The sequence below is a fragment of the Balearica regulorum genome, chromosome 19, assembly GCF_011004875.1.
Source record: "Balearica regulorum gibbericeps isolate bBalReg1 chromosome 19, bBalReg1.pri, whole genome shotgun sequence".
Lineage (NCBI taxonomy): Eukaryota > Metazoa > Chordata > Aves > Gruiformes > Gruidae > Balearica > Balearica regulorum.
Window position 1 is genome coordinate 3,686,264 of NC_046202.1, and position 19,833 is coordinate 3,706,096.

Genomic DNA, 19,833 nt, shown 5'->3' on the forward strand with positions numbered 1-19,833 from the left:
TTCTCATGGAAGCCTTTCCCAGCAGGTGAGGTATTTAGTGTGGAGAATGTGCAGCTGAACGGTGTTAGAGCAATCCTGAGGGTGGCAGGGAAGAATTAGAGCTTGGCCACAGCCAGAGTTCTGCTGTAACCGCCTTGTGCCTGTACCTCCAGTATTGTAGAACAAACTGCTCTTTGTTTCCTCAGAGAGATCTAGCTATGCCTTAGCTTGCATTTGAGGTTCATACAAGAGCAGAACTGTCTGTTATTTAAATTTCATCAGTGCTGATATTCAGACTGCTGCTGCAGCGGAACTTCCCTTGAGACAAGAACTGAATCAGTCAAGGAACAAAAAGGAGTAGGGGGAACCTAAGGTTGGATTCTGAATCTCTGATGGGCCCACAGAGACTTTGGCAGCTCATTTGGTTACACAATCATATTTAGACTTTCCCAAACGTCATCATAAACATACACTTTAGCTAAAGAGTGTTTTAAGGCTGCTTTTTTTTTTCTTTTTCTTCATACAGGTATTGTGTGAGTACTGTGTAAACAATCAGTGCTATATTGTAGTCAACAAATAGCACCTTTAAAAAAAGCTTTGCTTGTGTAAAATGTGTGACTAAGCCTGTACACGGTTAATAAGGGCAGATGTAATAACCAACTCTTTCTAAAATACTGGGCAAAATAAAAATTGTAACCTACCCTGGATTAGCTTTTCCTGAAATACTAATACCAACAGCTTAATCACTTCTTAATTCAAAAATCCTCTCAGAGAAACTATAAACTAAAATTCATTAGACTTGGACATGATGTTAGAGCAAGGAAATGCACTTCGTAATACCTGAGTATTGATGAAATTAATTGTCTACCAGTAATAGGTAGCCATTCAGCAGCATTCCAATAATCTGTGACAGACTTTCCAAAATCTTTTTACAACAATTGGTCTAAATCACCAAGTCCATTCCAGGAATATTAATTGGGAAGGTACCAGTTCTGAGATGCACCAGCTGCTTAATACAAACAGTTGTCCTGAAAGCAGAGCCACCACCCTGCTGATGAAGGGACACGATCTGAGAAACAAGTATGCTTTCTTACTGTCTTATCCCCAAGATGAGTAAATCGCAGCCCTGTTGTTTATGCTTGCTGTTCCATCATAGAATAGAATCACAGAATCATCTATAACTCATCTATGATTCTATGACAGCGCAAAGCTGAAGTGGCCCGTCAGGACCAACAGCTTGGACTGGTAGACCTAAGATGAACGAGGAAGGTAGTTACAGACCAAGAAACACGCTGCTTTACACATATACATTCAAAGTATGCAGGGCAATTTGAAAGAAATTAACCTGAACTAAATATTCTTTTGCTATAGAAGTATTTCTAAACTGCTTACCTCAACAGGTAGTTCAGTATCTGAGACCTTGAGGAATTAAGGCATCAAGGACTGTATGCAAGGCCAGCATTATTACTAAAAGCACGGAACTAATGCACAAGTATTACACTTGTGGTTAAGGGAAAAAAACCCCAAAACACACGAACTTGACAGTGTCACCTGGCCTGTGCAGCTCACCAAGACTGGTTTATGGAGCACAACAAAACGTGGGGTCAGTGCTTCAGGTCAACCCTGGATTGGTGTTGATGCTTTGGTCTTTGTCTACCACATAGCAATAGCACCACCTTACTAGAATAAGGGTGGATATTGGTCAGAGATAGGACCAGGAAACATTTGTCTTTTATTCTCTCTGTTGATGAGTTTAATGAGTGAAAATTATCCAAACCCAGTAATATTATCAAACACATTTTATTAAAAAACAAGAACTAAAAAGAGATTTTGATCAATCAGTTTAGATTTACACTTCAGAAATGAAACAAGTCATTCTCATCTTAGTTACAGAGAGGAAAAAAAGCGAGTAACTTACATCCACGAATGACATCCTCTCTGATCCGCTTGTCAGCATCATGCTATTAAGATGCAACTCTTCCTTACCAAGCCCACTCAGGCCAGGGTAGCTGCCCTGCTTTCCACACACACAGACACACAGACACACAGACACCCAGCACACGTCTGACTCTGCAGGAGACAGAACAGAGGATGACAAATGGCAATCGGTAGCCACTTTCTAACAGCCCAAGAACCAAGGTGAACGCACCAGCCCTTGGTAAGACAGGCCGATCAGAACTAGCATCTGTCAGGTCCTTTAAGTTCGAAGCGGAATTCCTCCTCCCTCCCTTTCCCCTCAAAGCTGTCATGAAAGACAATGATTTAGTTCCACAGTCATACTTAGGGCCTACCTACTTCCTTAACAAAAATAAAAATAGGTCACTTGGATTAGCATATGTTTAAATTTGCACTTAATTGCTATTCACATCCATCTTATTCAGCGGTTGAGTATATTTAGTTCCAGTAAACTGTGAAAGATGAAAAACAGAATAGGGATTACCTTTATTTCTACTAAGGCAGCTCAAGTTTGTTTCTTGAAGACAGCTACAAAGCCAAGTTAATCTAGAAGAGAACAATCTGTAGAAGTTCATATACAGGAACTGCATACAGTATATCATCAAGGATCTGCAGGAAAAATATTCAAGTAATTTGCCTTGTTCTTAATAACTTCTCCTCTTCCTTTACCCCAAGGGGTAAAGGATTTCCCTCTAAACTAGGAAAATGAAACAGCAACTATCCTGCTGTAGAGACAGAATTTAAAAAAAAAAACCAACAAAACAACCAAAATCCAAGCATCTGTCCTAAGAACAACAGTAGTCTCCCTCAACGTTTGATGTACTTAATCATTAACAGTGAGAGCAGGTTGGGAGTTAATACTAAGAAGAGAGCAGACCCAAAGGAAACAGCCATGGTATAGTTAGAGTGGACTCAAATATTAAATGTTCTCCAGCAGTTCAGCTTTTAGATAGCAAGACCAAAAAAAAGGGATATTCAAAAGAACAATTGACTCATTTATTTTTATCTTTTATTATGAGCTAATATCAGGATGACATTCAAATGTCAGATGGCACAATTAAGACAGTCTTGGTAGGAATTATTCCAGCATTCCCAAAATTACAATTTAGTACACGAATGGCATCAAATGTATGCATCACTCCCACAGAGAAAAATTATGAAATTCTGAATATCTTATACCAGAATAGTTTCTGCATCAAATGGGAAAAGAAAAACTGCTGGTAACACAGCTGACCTATAAACCTTTTGTGATAATGACCTGCAGAACAAAATATTCCCCTATTTAACATCTAGTAAAAAAAAATATGACTTTTGTTCAAGTTTAAGATTTAATACTTTTATATGGTTAGCCACAACAGGTATTAACCTCAGTTTTACTATATTTTTGTAATGCTACAAAAATCCTATAAAATCAAATTATAGTGAATTTTTCAGTGATTATAATTAAAAAAGCGCAGCTTGTACAAAATAAAAAAAATAAGATTCTATACTCTAATGAAAAATTTAAGACATTTTTAAATGAACAAAAGAAAGCACTTGTTAAGCTCTCCAATATTCAATGCATTCTGCATTTATCTGAAATAGCCAGACAGGAGCTAGAACTCCACTCCCCTTAGTTCACAACTAGTAATTTTGATACTATTATATATATATAGAGGATCTATGTCTGATATTTTTACAAATAAATACAGGATAAACCATATTGCATAGTGTGTGCTTGCTGTCTGAGTCACACTCCAGAAGTTTCACAGTTATGGTAGGGAATTAAACTTATAATCTATGGGATGAAACATTGACAGTACATGAAATTTAATTTTAAAAGCCATTAATTGTATCTGTAATTAATCAGTGAACTCAGACAAACAACTCTTGCCATTCTTGCCAGCCATATTAAACCAATTCTACTGGACAATTATATCCAGCCAACCAAAAAGCAACTGTTAGCTGTAACTGGGACCAAGAGAGATCTGCCTCAAAAAAAAAAAAAGTTTTGTTTTTTTTTTAAACTAAGTTTCTTTATATTCAGTAAACATGTTAGGAAACCTATGTTAACAAGTGGCACAGAGAGGCACTGATTGAAGTGGTGTGTATTTGCAAATATGCATAATACAAACACACATGAGCACTCTGATTTCAGTTTCACAAACATGCCACCAGTAGCCGTAATACCAACTGAAAAATGGCAATCTTCCCGTACAATTTATGTCACTAGAAGGTAACTTGATTTTCCTTATAAATCTTAAAAAAAAAAAAAAAAAAAATTCCAACAAAAGGCTTATCAGGAAGAAAAAAATACTAATTTTTACTCAATCATAACCATCTTTTTTGTTGGTTCTTTGTCAGTATCAACAAGACATCCATGAATCCTTCTGACTTGCAAATGTTAGAAAACAGCACTCTGATTGGATTCAACATGCTTAGTTTTATGGCTTGGATCCTATGGCTCAAAGAGATTCAGTATACACAGAGTAAGCAGAATCTATAAAAAAATCCCTACTGTTGTGAAACGCTAGAAGTAGACTTTGCACAGTTTGACTAAAGATAATGCAACGTGTGGCAGGCAAAAAGTGACAGGACTTGTATGCAGTTGCATGATCATATACACACACACGCACACACCATACACACTCTAACTAGTGTAAAGCTCTGCAGATATTAACCCTTTCACCAGCTATGTTCATGGAAATGCTTTCTTTAAGGCAGGAAGTATTTAAGTAAGGTAAAGTTACCTTTATTTTATTCTTTGTACCTGTAAGTCGTTTGTACAGATTGTGACAATTTCAAAAACATAAATAGTGTCCTTAGAACATGTTTCCTAAATTAAGTTGCTAAAGTTCTGACCCACTGTGGAAGACATTCACTGAAAGGCCATTTAACACTTTTCTCATACAATCAGCAAATTTATTGCCCCAGCATAGAAAAAAATGTTGAGAAATTTAGAAATGTATAATGGCAGGGAATTCCCATAAGCAAAATTTTATTTAAAAAAAAAAAAATCCTCAGATTCTTACCCACTGGTTAGAAAAAAAGTTTATTTCCTTATACTCTGTAGAATTTATATCTGTTTCCTGTGGTGTTTCCTATGTGTTTCTACTGACCTTGTATTCCGATGCACTTTTTTCTGATCTTTTATATGGGTAAGAATCTGACCATATTCAGCTGTCTCCATCTAAGGACTAGCCTGTACAAAAGTGATATTTCCCAGTGAAATGTCTGCTGAGGACAAGGATGAAATAAGCAGGACGTGTATGTGAGCCCATGGCTTCCAGTTAAGCCGAGAACATAGCAGCATTACCATTTGATTAGATCCGTTTGTCTTTGCAGGAACAGGTATTTCAGCTGGGTAAGCAAGTGAAACAGTTCTCTCCCACCCCACATTGCCAAGCTGGTAATCGAGCGATTCGCTTACTGATTTGTTGTTTCATGAGGAGAAGAATCAGAACTAGAGCCTTTACTTTCTTCACAGCAACCAATTGTTTTGCATTTTTAATTTTGGGATACTTTCCATAATGAGCTGAATCAAAAAATCTATTTGAAAAATATATATTTTTATATATATAAAAAACTCATGTTTCGAATGTGAAATACCAATTAATTTTATCTTTCATCTTTGATTCCACCCCATTGTAGGAAACAGCTTAATCAAGCTTGCATGCTAATTATTCCTCAGATGCAAGCAATATAGGCATTTCATACGTTGCCTAGTGAAAGGGCTAACCCTCCTTGACACATTCACGACTAGACCAGTGATTCTGAAGCAACATCCTGACCCTTAATACTGTCAGTTTCAAGCTATCAAGCTGAAAAATCCTTGATAAGGTGAGAAGATGTCACTGCGAATCAGTTAGATGATGTGCCTAGAGTTCTGCAATACCATTTTCTAAAGTTTTTTATGCACCATTGATTGACAGAAAAAAAAAAAATCCATTTTTCTTTGCTTTCCAAGTCGCTCTGTGCAATGACTGACTCTTTGATACTGTCACTTTTTAAAAGTAAACCATACAAGCCCTCATATTTCAACTTCAAAGGGGCTTATGTCCGTTCTTTGTTTTCCACCTTCAAAGGCTTAAAAAAATTGTGTTGTCATAGATTCATGCGCAAGTGCTCTGGTCGTTTGGAAATCATGGGAAAAGCTTGTTTTTTATATGGCCCAGAGTTTGGTTGCCGGATTGGAAGTGGTGCTGAGGCCTCTCCACAGACTGTCACATCCATTTGCTCTATTCCGCTTGTCTCCATTGGATATTCCACAGGTGTCTGAGTATTTGATGCGCTGGCAGAAGCACCTCTTCCCCAGAATTCCCCAGGGGAAAACTTTACAGGGCTTTAAAACAAGAAATATAAAAATCAGAGACGAAGATATATACAGTACCAAGGTATGTCCTTTACTCTGCAGGAAGCTGAACTCAAATGCCTATTGAGAAGCATTTATAATTCTTCCTTCCACTTCCAGAAGTTTGAGAAAGTTTCCATGTCTAGCTTCTACCATGGTCTCTTATAAAGTAAAATTCTCTCATTTGAGTAGTGAGGATATATTTCTAGATGATTGCAGAAGGAATTTTCTGTACTACCATGAATCTTTAGCGGCACATAAGTACTTAGGATGTTCTGAAACAGTTCTAGAGGAACAGGGTACCAAAGTCACCGGACTGTGAGGCTGTATCAGTGTTGAACAGCACACAAATTAGTACTCCTTGTGCTGCCAAACACCATAGATTTGTCTCTAATCATGTGGTTTGTGAAATAGGATCGGTGCTGTACCTCTAGTGGAAGTGATGGGCTTACTGAGAAGAAAGGCTGCGGGTTTAATTTCTAGTGCAGATCTATTTCAACTACTTGCCAAAAAGCGTATTACAAAAAAAGGAGGAAAAAAAAAAAAAGATACCTGACTGGTGTCCTAGGGCTACCTATGACTCTGCGAGGTGATCGAATTTTTGGTTCAAAAGAAAATTTCTCTTTTACGCTTTCAAGTACAGATGGAGCCACATACGTAAAACCCTGCAAAACAGGAATGAATGTGCTGTAACTTACAGGCAAAATTTACATTTATGAGCACTTGTGCAGTTATGATTAGCATCAAATAGTAAATGAAAATTATAAAAAGGAGAGTAGACATATGAACTTCTATTCCCTTCCTGAAGCAAACAGCAGGACTTTCGGGAGTTCCTCACCCGAGTGCCTGCACACCCCAGCTATTTCTACTCAGATCACAGATTCCCACAGGCATGCTCAATTTAATTCATTTTGATCTATAGAATGGACATTATTCTCTCTGCATGACTGTGAAAGCAATCATGTGTCCAGGGTTCATAATGCAACTACAAATCAGAATGCTAACATTTCAGAAAGCAAGCAACATTTGTTGGCTGGTTTATCTATATAAAGAAAACGTCAGCAATAATCAAAATAATTATTTTCAAAGCCTTTAAACATTTCAAACCTGTAGCAGAACGTGTGTTTAAAACTATGACAGTTTGCTCCAGGCATCAGGTGTTAAGATTCAATGGAAGTACTTTGTCTGAAATGCCCTGCTGTCTCCAATTAACACAACGTACCTCTCCGCAGTCATTACGCGCTCGTCCCTGGCTCACTTACCAGAAAGACCTGGTTGGCACTTTCACTGAGAGTAGAGTCATCTGGGCTATCAACAGGTGTCTGACGTGTAAACTTTGAATCAAACTGGCTCACATCCTCTTCAGATTGCTTTGCAAAAACAAAATGGTTAAGGGTTTATATTACAGATATCAACCAAATGGCTTAGCGGTGATGAGTGTAGCCTCTGGATGGAGTTCATTCCATAGGTTTTTGGCAGAGCTCTGCTGTAGTAAAACCCTGGAGTGGTGTCGGAATCCTGTCGCTGCCAGTGGGAGGTCACTATGGGCACTGACACTGAGAAATAAAGGCAAGGGGGAGGGGCAAAAATTATGGATCAAAAAGGAACACAAATTAAAAAGATGCCTTTAAAAAAATTCTCAAATTACAAACAAAAACTTTTAGAAATACAACGCCAGTTTCTTGCAAGTTTAGCCCTCGTCACAACCAGTATAGAACAGTTGCAACTATTAGTTTTTGGAAGTCTCTCCAGATAATTTCATCCTATTTTTGCAGATACAGAAGCGTTTCTATTGTGAGGGATAGATGACAGCTCTGGAATAAATGACTATGAAAAATATTGTTTAATTCGGTCAAAGAGCAGCAGACTTAATTCCAAGATCCCCTCCCTCATTCGTAGGTGTAACTGAAAAGGCAGTACCTATTCATTTGTACGGGCCTTCATGGCAACCATGGAAGCACGTTTTCAAAAGCCATCTGGTTTGTACAACTAACTTCCATAAAATTTGCTAGTAACAGAAAAACCCAAAACTATCTTCAGATAATTCGTTTGGAAATATCAGTCTTGGGTCATTCTGAATTTCATTCAAAAGGGTGAGGGGAAAAAAAGTCTGGAGTCCCCATGCTGTAGTATGCTCAACGTCAGTGATGCCTAAGTCAGTTTAAAGTGAGATTTTTTAGTAGTGAGGAACTATTGGGGCAACAATACCCATTGCTGCTGTAGCTAATTGTACCCAGAGGGGAAAAAGATGAATGCCTCACACCATCAAAATATAAGGTAGGATAACAGCGGCTTATTCATCACATCACTGGTTTGAGGTAAACTTTAATTACTGCCTATAATGCACAAGATGCATTGTAAATATTAATAAGCAAACATACAAAATGCGTAATTAGGTGACTTCATTTACTTTTGCTTAGTAACTATTTATCATCTGAGTTTCAACTAAGTACTGACTTACTGTATAATGTTTAAAAGCAGAAATTCAGAGATACCTGCACTTGCAAGTCTGTTTAACCTACAGATTAGAAGCAGGAGGAATTAAAACTGAAGCAGAACCTTCTTCCTCCAGGAGACTGAACAGTAGGATAAATTAGCTCTTAGCTGATTTTTTCCCTCCTTCTCACATAAAAAAAAGCAAGATCCTATTCCAGTGATGGATGAGTACCATGACCACAGACTAATAAGACAGAACAGCACACTCATGACAGCCGGTATTTCATGCTGTGTGGAGACGTAAAGAGGGTTTTTTTTAAAATGTTGATACAGCATCAGTTCTCAGGGAAAAAAAAAAATCTGCATCAGGTAGTTTCTCTCTTTAATTTGACAACAGCGAATCTGAGAACCAGTAATCTCAGTTGATGCATTTAACTATTTAAAATACCAGAAATCAATGGCACTCCAGTTTGTAAGAATGAGCTTTTTTAACTTTTAAATTCCACATTGTTTAAGAACTTTCCTAAAGGCGTACAAGGAGTATCTCACAACGTTCTGGGTACATACCAATAAGGGTTTAAAAGGAGGTTCCACCTTTCGTGCCAACAGCTCATCCCAGTTAATGTGTCTGAAGAACGGGTGAGCCTACAAGAGTTAGCAACAGCACAGAGTCATAATCCACCTTCTAGGTATCAATCACAGAAATTTAGGAATTAATAAGCGTGTTCTTTTCAGACCCTCTCTGCAGTGTCTTTCTTTCCAAAATCACACATGGGTCTGGAGTAATGTTTTCTGCAGCACTACATCAGAGTAGCTGAAGAGCTGAAAATAGATACCATACCTCCAAGGCGGACAACATATGTCCCTATTGTGTTTTCTTTGAAAGTATTAGAAAAAGTCAGTTGACATGCAAAATACCTCTATGTCTTTCAAATTTAAAAAGTTAGATATCTAAAAATAATGTCAAAACACTGTATTAATGACAAATTATCAGAACTGTGACATAAGAAGGACTCTCTATACGTTGTTAATCTCACCACAAAAAAAGTCAAGCTAGAAGCAACAGGAACTAGGCCTCTGCCTTAACTTTTAACAGCACAGCATTGAATGCAAACTAACAACGTTTTCCCTTGAAAGAGCTGCACTAAATGCAAGGGCTAGCAGGTTTTTCGTCAGACTGCTAGAGTATCATTGCTCTTATGTGGCTGATGGTACAATTAGCATGTGCAACTTCTGGAAGACAGAGCTAAAGAATGAGTTATTTTCCAAATCTCAAATTATCAAATAGGTAGACAGCTGCTTTCATTAAGCTTTAAGCATTCACATTTTCATCGGTTGTCAAGTGTGGCTGCCTTTTTGCTCAAGACAGACAAACTCTACTTCCTTGATGTACCCTCAAAGCTGTTTTATTTTCAGTGAGGTAATTTAAGAATTTCTGAGTTAAGCAAATGTTACCTGAACTTCTCCAGCATCTCCAGGACCAGCTCCTAGACGTGAGGCAGCATTTCTTTTTAGCAGCTTAAGGAGAAATAACATCCAAAAAAGAAAAATTAGTTATACCATTTTAACTAGACTAGTTCTGACGCGAATCATCATTTGAATGAATACCATGCAGAATGAACAAGAACAATCAGAAAAATCTGCATTCGTCAGAAAACAATTGCATTTCCAAGGAAAATCACTTTCTGTACCATGCAAAACAAGACCAATTTATTTAGTAATAAAACAAGCTTGGACTGAATAGCCATACTGGTATCGTTATATTTCTATTTTCTACATGCGCATGTAGTACTGACATTCATTAAAATTCTACCTTTTTAAGCAGATCTCTGGCTTCTTGTGTGAGGTAGGGAGGCAAGTTGAGTTTACACTTGAGAATCTTGTCAATTGTTTTCTTTCTGTTCTCCCCAGTGAAAGGAGGCTAGAAAGCACCATTGTAATGGGAGGAAAAACAGGACTTGTTCAGGTCTCTTACTTGTGTACACAGAACTCACTTCAGTAATTTATAAAGCAGATAAAATTACTGCAAATGGGACTTGCAAATAACTGTTTGGATGACAGCAGCTCATGACTGTAGTCAACATAAGTGTAGCTGTATTTTAGTTATATTTCTTAGTCACAGTTTGTATATATACAAATATATACGTATTTATACATGCATCTGAATTAGAATACTACATAAGCTATGAAGAGAAATACATGCAATTATAACTGTGCACCTACTGCTCCAGTCAGCATGTCATACATTAATGCCCCCAAACTCCACCAGTCCACAGCGCGATTATGCCCACTCCTCATCAAGATTTCAGGGGCCCTATAATCAGAAAAATTGAAAATATGGAAGTATTTTAACAAGCTTAATACTAATTCTGACTACTACTTTTCAAACAAAACCACATTTACCAAGTAAAATTTCCGTAACTGACTGAACATATGAACCGTCAGTTAAAAAAGGCAAAATGTAGCCATTACCCCCACACCAGAGTAATACTTTTCTATTTCATCATGCAGCTCACATGTATTCAATTGTTCCACAGAACGTGTGCGTGACTGTTCCATCGTGAATAGATTCTTTACATAATCCGAAGTCAGTCAATTTTACATGACCTGAAATTAAATATATAAAATTTAAGACTTGCCAGAATTCTGACATTTGTATAAGTAACATTTAAAAAATAGGAATTTTTAACATGGATATGCAATAACTCTGAACTACTTCCAGATCTCTTCAGTGGTCTGACAAAGCAATAAAGCTGTAAAACAGAATGAGGTAATCACAGATAAAACCTCTGTGTTCTACCTGCATAAGAAAGTGTTGCCACTTAGTGAACAGAAACAAGACAAACTACCAAAACTTATTCACAGACAAATGTATTTAAACATAAAGATTGTAGAGCATCATTCAGGTAAGAAAGTAGGCTATTTAATTTTACTGCTTGCTTCAAAGTTTAGAGAACAGCCTTCAACAAATTGTAAAGCGCCCTGAATAATTCAGTACAAAGACTTAGACTACTAAGTAAATAAGTTGTTTAAGGTAACATGAAAATACTGGATGGTACAGACTGCCAGACTAATCAGTATCACATAGTCAACGTAACAGCTAGGTAAGTAATTTCAGCTACGGAAGATTTGGCATCCTACCTAAACTGCCTTTCCTAACTAACGTCTTCAGTCATCCCCATTACTAAAATGTCACTGATGCTACACTGAAGACACAGATCTTTATGTACAATGACCCAGTAGAAGAAAGATTTCAAAGCTGCAGAAATAGCAAGTCAACCATTCAAAAAATGCATGTTTCTATAGACATGAAACTTGGAGCTCGCTGTGGCCTACAGCTGAAGAAGCCATGTATAAGGGCAAGCAATTAGCTTTGGCAATTCCTCAATTATACCAGGAGTGATAATGAACATGCCATTGTTCTAAGGAAATCCATGTAAGAGCGAAGCGTTGTGACCTTTGAAGAATTGTTTTCAAATGACTGGCAGCATAACTGTCACTGGATTTCTACCTTGATGATTAAGCATGATATTTTCTGGCTTCAGATCACGATAGATGATTCCTTTTTGATGCAAGTGCCCCAGTGCCATTGAGATTTCTGCCAAGTAAAAGCTGAAAGGAAACATATGCCACACAATTAGACATATTCAATCATGCAAAGCATCTTAAGCACTAAGAGTATTACGTACATAGCAACAGTTCCTTGAAAGTATCATTAGAAGTGTACGAGAGAATAAATGACAGAAACGATGCCTTTGAAGTTGGTTTGCCAAAAGGCATACAGACTCCAAGATGAACTACAAAATCACGCCATTAGCATTAGGTTTATCTCTGCAGTAGCTATCTTGTCATGAATATATTTGGAGAAATCTGAATTAACCAGTTACTGGTTAAAATATGCTTCAATCTGTATTACCACATCTAGATGGCAAAGCTGAAGAAAAAAAAAATGAAGCTAAGAAGGTAACCAGCAGCAGTCAGAGTCTAGCTGCAGGACAGGATTACAGCCCCATAGGTACATCAAAGCCTTTCTAAGGCATTATCAGCAGGCACTGTGGGAAGATACAACTGTATCCAGTTGTGTGAAGCGTAATCAATAAGGGATAACTTCAACTTGTTATATATAAAATACCACTACTCAAAAGGCTTTTTCTCCTTCAGTAGAATAATTACCTGTATCACTTCACACATCTAATTGTTAGAATCCAGCCATTACAGTGACTTGGAAATGCTGTAACTGGCTGGTAAAATTGTGTGTGGATGAAGGAAAAAAAAAAAAAAAAAAAAAGAAAAATAATTACATTTACAGCAAGTCTTTTCTCCAACACCCTAAACACCTCCTTTATCACAACCCTATGGAATACAGCCTCATTCAGCAACCAGCAATGGACCCGCTTCTGTAGTACAACTGGAGTTACACCAGCACAACTGGTAAGTACGCAACACAAACATCTTCCCAAAATCCAGTTAACTGCTCCTTAGACTGTGAAAATGAATGAGTAGTTATATATAGTTTTTCAAGTCAGAGCATACAGTTTAAGCACTCAATAAAACCCCCAAAACTATCAATTTACCAAAATAGTTTCACTTACCAAGCTGTGTCTTCCATAAATATCCCTTCTCTCTCTAACTGCATAAATAGTTCTCCTCCTGTCATGAGAAAAATGAGATTATACACTATGAAAGTATCATTTTTAGTCAGTCAAAAGTCTATTTTCTAGAAAAACTATGAGCAACAGGTATTCTGTCCTGCTCTACAAAAAGTTGTTTCACAATAAACAACTGAGAACTTACTATTCTGTTATTCTCAGAATTCTAGCAACCTAAAGAAATGCAAAAAAAAAAACAAAACAAAACAAAAGAGCCTACTGAAAAAAACCAACAGTGTTTCTGTCCCTGTATTTTCTATTGTTATAGCTTGAGCGAATTGTTTCTAATCTGTTTCCCTATCTGTGAAATAAAGATAACACTTTTCTGTTTCACAAAGAACCTGCAAAGACTAAAACCTCAGGTACTCCGTATCACTGCAGAGAATCTAAGCGTAACATACAGGAATCCCAAGCCTGATGGCAGAAAAGGTATTAAAACCCCTCCTCTCCTGTGCTGTCATGAAAACTAACTATTTTATGTTTCATTCATCTTTACTGCATTGAATTAGAAGCTTTATTTATGTTATTCTAGGTATTTTTAATACTAATCTATTGTACATTTTTAAGACACCGTGCCAATAGCTAGCTGGCCTTTTATAAGTAAAGTAAGAAACTCAAATTCTTGATTACGTGAGATACCAAGAAGCAGGTAACAAAATTTCATATACTGACCACTGAGATACTCAAGGATGAGGTAGAGTTTTCCACCAGTCTGAAAGGCATAAATTAAGTCTACGATGAAGGGATGTTTCACTTCCTCCAGTATATTCCGCTCTGCTTTTGTATGAGCTGTATCCTTTGCATTCCTTACGATCATTGCCTACAAAAAGCAGAGATATGTGAGCACAAGAACATGCTAAACAAGGCAGGCACTCACATTCATCACAACACTACATATGACTCAGCAACATAACAAAAGAAGAAAATTTCACCACAATATATACATAACATGAGAGGTTTCTTAGGGAAGTTTAAGTTTTTATTTATTTCAAAGAAGTACACAATAATTTAAGCCGGAAGGGACCTCCTGACCTATTTAAACTAGCTACTAACTACACAGACAGCACAATTTAAAGTTTAATTCTACTTCCAACTGTACTTGAATAACAACTGTAAACTGACAAAGTTTATTTTTAGGTATATTAAATAATTAGATAATTGTAACAGCTAAATGGAGGGATAATTTTTTTTTTTTTTAGATTCAGATAGTAATGAAATGTGAACATTCAGGTTACCTTTTTAAGAACTTTCATGGCAAATATTTTCCCGGTGTTTGCTCCAGTAACTTTTCGTACTTGAAACACCTATACAACACCAACACAAAAGCGATCACGTATTACGACCGCATTAGCCGTCATAAATTAAACAACAAAGTTTTGTGAAAGAGAGATGAGATCATCCACAAACTGCAACGCTGCCTGCGGGAGAAGAGCTACTGATTTGAACCAGAACCAGTTTAGGACATTTTCTACTGCCACCAGCCGGTGAGGCTCTGCCAGTGACCTCGCTCCCACTACACCAACCTTGGCAGCCCTAAGGTTACTTTCTGGTAGAATAAACTTTTCAGAAAACAGGATGGGAAGATTAGACCTTGCCAAAGGCAGCAAGGGAGCACTTTAACTGCCTTTGGTGTAATGGATTTACTTCTGTAGAAGAGAGTTCCTTACCTTTCCATAGCCACCTTTGCCAAGCACGCGTAGTAACTCAAAGCACTCTGGTCGGATCTTTTCTGGACCTCTGTTTACACTAGTCTCTGAAATCTCAAATTTTTCACAATGTTCCATGACACTGGATAAAACCGAAACAAGAATATAAGACTACCTGATACTCAAAAACGATCAAATGAAAGTAAGTAAGCATATTACTTTCTGAAAAGCATACACTGTATCTGACATAACCAAATGACTGCTTTGGAGATTTGGAGAATTCTCTGCGTCAGAAATTTTATTTAGGCATGTGCAAAGCAGTAAGCTGCAACTTGCACAGAAAAGATTACCCGCAAATTTTGGGGATTTATAGTATCAAGATTTCCTTCAGATTCCTTCATTTTAATGCATAATAAATCTCTGTATTGCACCAGAATTAAGTTTAAAAGACCGAAGCCTCAAACTGACTTAGCTATTCCTACAAGACCTCAAGTAAAGGCAAGGCTGTAAGGTGTGTTTAAGTTTCAGATCACATTCAGCAGCCCCAACAGTCATGGTGAGACTTCTATAACACCAATACCTTGCAAAAAAAGCTGTAAAAAAAAAAAAAAGTCTCACAACTCTGAACATGCCACAAAAGACTGATCCATAATTTAGTGATGCTTCTATAAATTATGCTACAGTTCTGCAAAAGACTAACAGATTGATCCTGCTAAAGTAAATGTAACTGAACTGTTTTAACTATCACTGTCTTTCTTCTCACAACACAGTATGCTGAAACAATCTGGAAGGCTATAAAGGCAGTAACGCTAAAGGTAGCTGTCTCCTGAACGTCAAATCAGAACTTCTGAATTCTCATCTGCTTCAGACTGCTGTGCAGATCTGCAACTGGAGCCTTTGTAAAATGAACAGAACATGCTATGTTCTGCAGACAGTGCATTATATTTGTATTAGAAATATTATTCAAGTACAAGAGATATCTTAGGAGAAACAAGGATTAAAAGACAAACAGCAAGTTTCGCCAGAATTTTTTTTATTATTATTATTTTATTTCAAGATACAATTCACAAATTTTAACGTGAAGAAATACTGAAACAACTAGAAACAACTCAAAACTGAACAAGAATGACAGAATTTTCTATTTAACTTAACAATGTAACAAAATTAGAAGTTATATGTAGTTGGCATGAATGATACAGAACATTTTCTAGCAGCAACTTACAGGTCATATTGGCCAACTCCTCCATGGTCCATGCTCTCACTTAACTGACCCTGGGGATGGGAGGGGTAAAAGGAAGATTAATTATAACAAAAGAAAAAAAGCAGCGTTAAAAATAAATGCACTGATGTGTTTTACAACTTCTTAAATTATATATATATAAAAAATAATTCTATAATTATAATTCATATAATTAAACAAGTTTAAATGTCAGGAATAATAAATTATCAGCAGAAGATAAGAAATCTACAAAATTCTGTGCAAGATTTGCAATACTTCCACACAGCTCAAACAGTGACACAGGGAACCACTGTTTTACCTGACTGAGTAACAATACTCGATCACTTAAATATTAGAGGTAACAATTTCACACACCCCCAGGTAAATTTGAAAAATCTTAAGGTACTGCATTTTTCTTTATAGTTGCTCTGTATACAAATTTTAAAATTCTATTACAGTACTATGCAAATTAGAACAATAGTAAAGATTATGTGAATACATGAACTGGGATTCATATGCACTAGAAACACATAATCTACTGAGAAGGTTTTATTATTTTACATTGGTAATAATCAAATCCCAATAGCAGTGAAAGAATTAAGCTTTACTCTGATGTTAAATACCTTTTCTGACCAATAATCATTCAGATAGATTAATGCATGCAAATATTACTAAAGAAGGTTCAAGCACTTCAACATCAGAACTAATCACCATTAAAGAATGCAGGTCAATTTTGAAGAGATATTTTATTCAACGAATTTTCAACTTGATCCTTTATGCAAGATAATACTTCCCTATAATTGTGGCTCTACATGGCAAAAGAAGTGCAAACCAAGCAGACAGCTGGAATGAATACAAATAGAACTTAATGGATAAGCTTCCAAGACCAAGCCAAGGAGCGCATTTTAAAATATTATGTAAGTGAAAACACTAACCGAAGAAAATCAGAAACTTTCAACGGCTTCCAAACCATTTAAACATTAAAGTTTACAGAGGTCGGTTTATTTTGGTGGGTGATCTAGAGGGGAATTTAACGCCTGGTTCCACCTACTAGCACCACAAGCAATTACGGAGTCCAAAAGTTCAAGTTTGTTTCCAGCTCCTGTCCTCTTGATAACATTTATTAGAGAAATCCAGCTTATTGACATCTGTTTCACAATAAAACCCACTACAACTGCCCTTGACCCTACTGTTAGATGCCAACAAACAAATTAAAAAAAATTCAACAAACAGGGACAATACACACCCATCATGTTCCTAGAACAACTTCTCAAGTTACCCCATGGTTCCGGCAAAGTTTACGCATGCTCCTCCTGCCCCTGTGAACTATGGTTTTCATTCTCAGTATTAACTTGAACAAAATTCACTTTGAATACCATTGTGCTATATTCAGGTTTTCCTCTCGTTTTGCACAACCAAGAAATGCAACGGTGTTCTGGCTGGAAAGCTAGCAGTCCTTCAGCCTATGCTTAACGTTTCCTTTATTACAAACACAAAAATTAAGGCTGGTTTTTTCACCATAATAATTAATGCAAACAACCATATGGCTTATGAGTAAACTCTCCATTTAAACAGTTCTTCAGATTTTCTAGAATGACTGCGCCTATTCAAAGCTACAGCTGATCTGTTCTTGCTACGACCAAAGCTCACAGCTTTCAGGAGGTACCAGGGACCAGCACCACAGAGATTACACAAGATAGTCCAGACTTCACACCTCGCTCACTTCCAGTTTAATGATCTCAACTGCTGTGACTGTAGTGTCCTCCTGATCCTTGTAAGACATGCACAACACCTACAGAGATAATTTTCCATGAAACTTTTTTCCCCCTTACACGTTCCTGACGCTTCCCCTTCTTTCCTGCTCTTATAATCCCCGCTTTTCACTTCTATTTTAACTGCAAGTCCATTCTCACCCTCCAAAAGGCTCCTGAGAACCAAATTAGGTCGTCAATGCGCACTCATGTCCACAGTTGTGCCATAAAAATTTCAGTCATAGCAATTTTTTTAAATCCACAATAACTAATGAATTTTTAAATTGTTCCCTGCGACCAAATTATTGGAACATGAGAAAGAACAAATTCAACTTTCTTGCCACCCCCCCTTAAAACCTGTTCTTGGCAACATTAACGGTGTGATGCAAGCGACATTTTTTTAAGCCAAGTACTTTATTGATTGTTGAGATGACAGACGGTGCTTTTTCCTGCAGGTTGAGAAGCATTCAAGCCTTCAGCTGTCAAACAATGTCTCTACAGTTTATATGCAGTGTGGGCATTCCAACTGTGATACAGAGTATCTGGTTATCTCAAAGAATGTCATTAGTATTCAAATAGCAAAAAATAAATGCAGTAGCAGTTTAAGCAATAGCAAATGTTTAATATACAAAACAATATAAAAAAACAACAGTTGCACTAGGAAGATATAAACAGAGATCTTGTAATAAACCGCCTCCGAAGCCTTAACAGAATCTATACGACCATTACAAAATGACAAACTACAGATTACAGGGTGAACCGTTTATGAAAGCGTGAGATGGAGATGCACGTTGATCCATACAGACGTCTAACACTGCATTTTTAAGCTTTGCTTTTAATTTTGGCGCTAGAGCGACTTCATACAGTTCCAGAAAGATTACCATTTCTGCACTGACATTAAAACATGTGACAAGACAGGGGGGGAAAAAAAAAAGAAAAAAAAAAAAACAAACCACCCCGCTGCGGCACTTGTGCTAGGAAATCCAAGGCAAAACTTCCAAGGGAAAAAGCTCCCGCAAGTTTGGCGCAGCCCCCCCCCCCCCCCCCCCCAGCCGGAGCGCAACCGCCGGCCGCCCTGGGCGGGGAAGCCCCGCTCGCCAGCTGCCCAAAACCCGCTCCGGGCCGAGGGCGCGACGCCGCTTCCTTCGCGCGGATCGTAATTCCCCGGCAGCCTCCCGGGGCGCTACGAGGCCGGGCCGAGCGCGGAGCCCGCCGCCACCGCAGCGCTGCCTCCCCCGGCGCAGCTGTCGGGGACGGGCTCTCGCCGGGCAGGGCGCGGTCCGGGCCGCCTCACCTGCGCGGGGCCAGGGCGGCGGCCGCCGCCACCGCGCTCCGCCTCGCCCGGCTCCCGCCCCGCCGCAACCGCGGCCCCTGCCCGCCTCCGCCGCGCCCCCTGCCAGGCCGGCCGCCGGCGGGATGCCCCCCCCCGCCTCCCGGCGCGGGCCCGCGGGCCGCCTCCCGCTCCCTCCCCTCGGGCCTGCCCCTGGCGCTGCTCCCCGCTGCGGCCTCCCGCTCCCTCCCCGCGCCGCGCCGGCTCGGGTTCCCCCCTCTCACCCCCTCCTCCAGCTCCTCGTCCGAACCCGCGTCCTCAGGCTGGTCCAGATCGATGTCGAACACGCCCGCCATGGCGCGGGTGTGAGCCGCGGCGCCGCCGCCCCTTCCTGGCTGTGCTGGGAGCACGGGGCCTGGGCCGCCTCATGGGCCCGCACCCCCCAACTCCGCCACGGACGCCATCACCGGCCGCCCGGCCTCAGCGCGCCTGCGCCCCCGCCCCGACTCCGGGCGCCGCGCAGGCGCACAAACCCTTCCGGCATTGGCCGGGGCCGTACTGGGCATGCGCGGCGAGGACACTGCGCGGCGGACGGGC

The 19,833-nt window shown here is 38.9% G+C and overlaps 1 protein-coding gene across 2 annotated transcripts; it reads right to left on the minus strand.

The window, feature by feature from the left end:
• Positions 1 to 2,909: 2,909 nt before the first annotated feature.
• Positions 2,910 to 19,768, minus strand: RPS6KB1 (ribosomal protein S6 kinase B1). Of its 2 annotated transcripts, XM_075771619.1 has the most exons (16): positions 19,521 to 19,768; positions 18,380 to 18,492; positions 16,219 to 16,268; positions 15,018 to 15,138; positions 14,586 to 14,654; positions 14,023 to 14,170; positions 13,294 to 13,351; positions 12,213 to 12,313; positions 11,218 to 11,308; positions 10,925 to 11,015; positions 10,515 to 10,622; positions 10,157 to 10,219; positions 9,269 to 9,346; positions 7,528 to 7,635; positions 6,818 to 6,930; positions 2,910 to 6,256 (listed from the first exon to the last, which is right to left on the minus strand). In XM_075771619.1, exons 2-16 carry the CDS (start codon positions 18,431 to 18,433, stop codon positions 6,019 to 6,021), a joined length of 1,491 nt encoding a protein of 496 aa, XP_075627734.1. In that variant the 5' UTR covers positions 18,434 to 18,492; positions 19,521 to 19,768; the 3' UTR covers positions 2,910 to 6,018. The 2 variants fall into 2 exon arrangements, with proteins under 2 accessions (XP_075627734.1, XP_075627733.1); XM_075771618.1 differs by lacking the exon at positions 18,380 to 18,492.
• Positions 19,769 to 19,833: the final 65 nt, after the last annotated feature.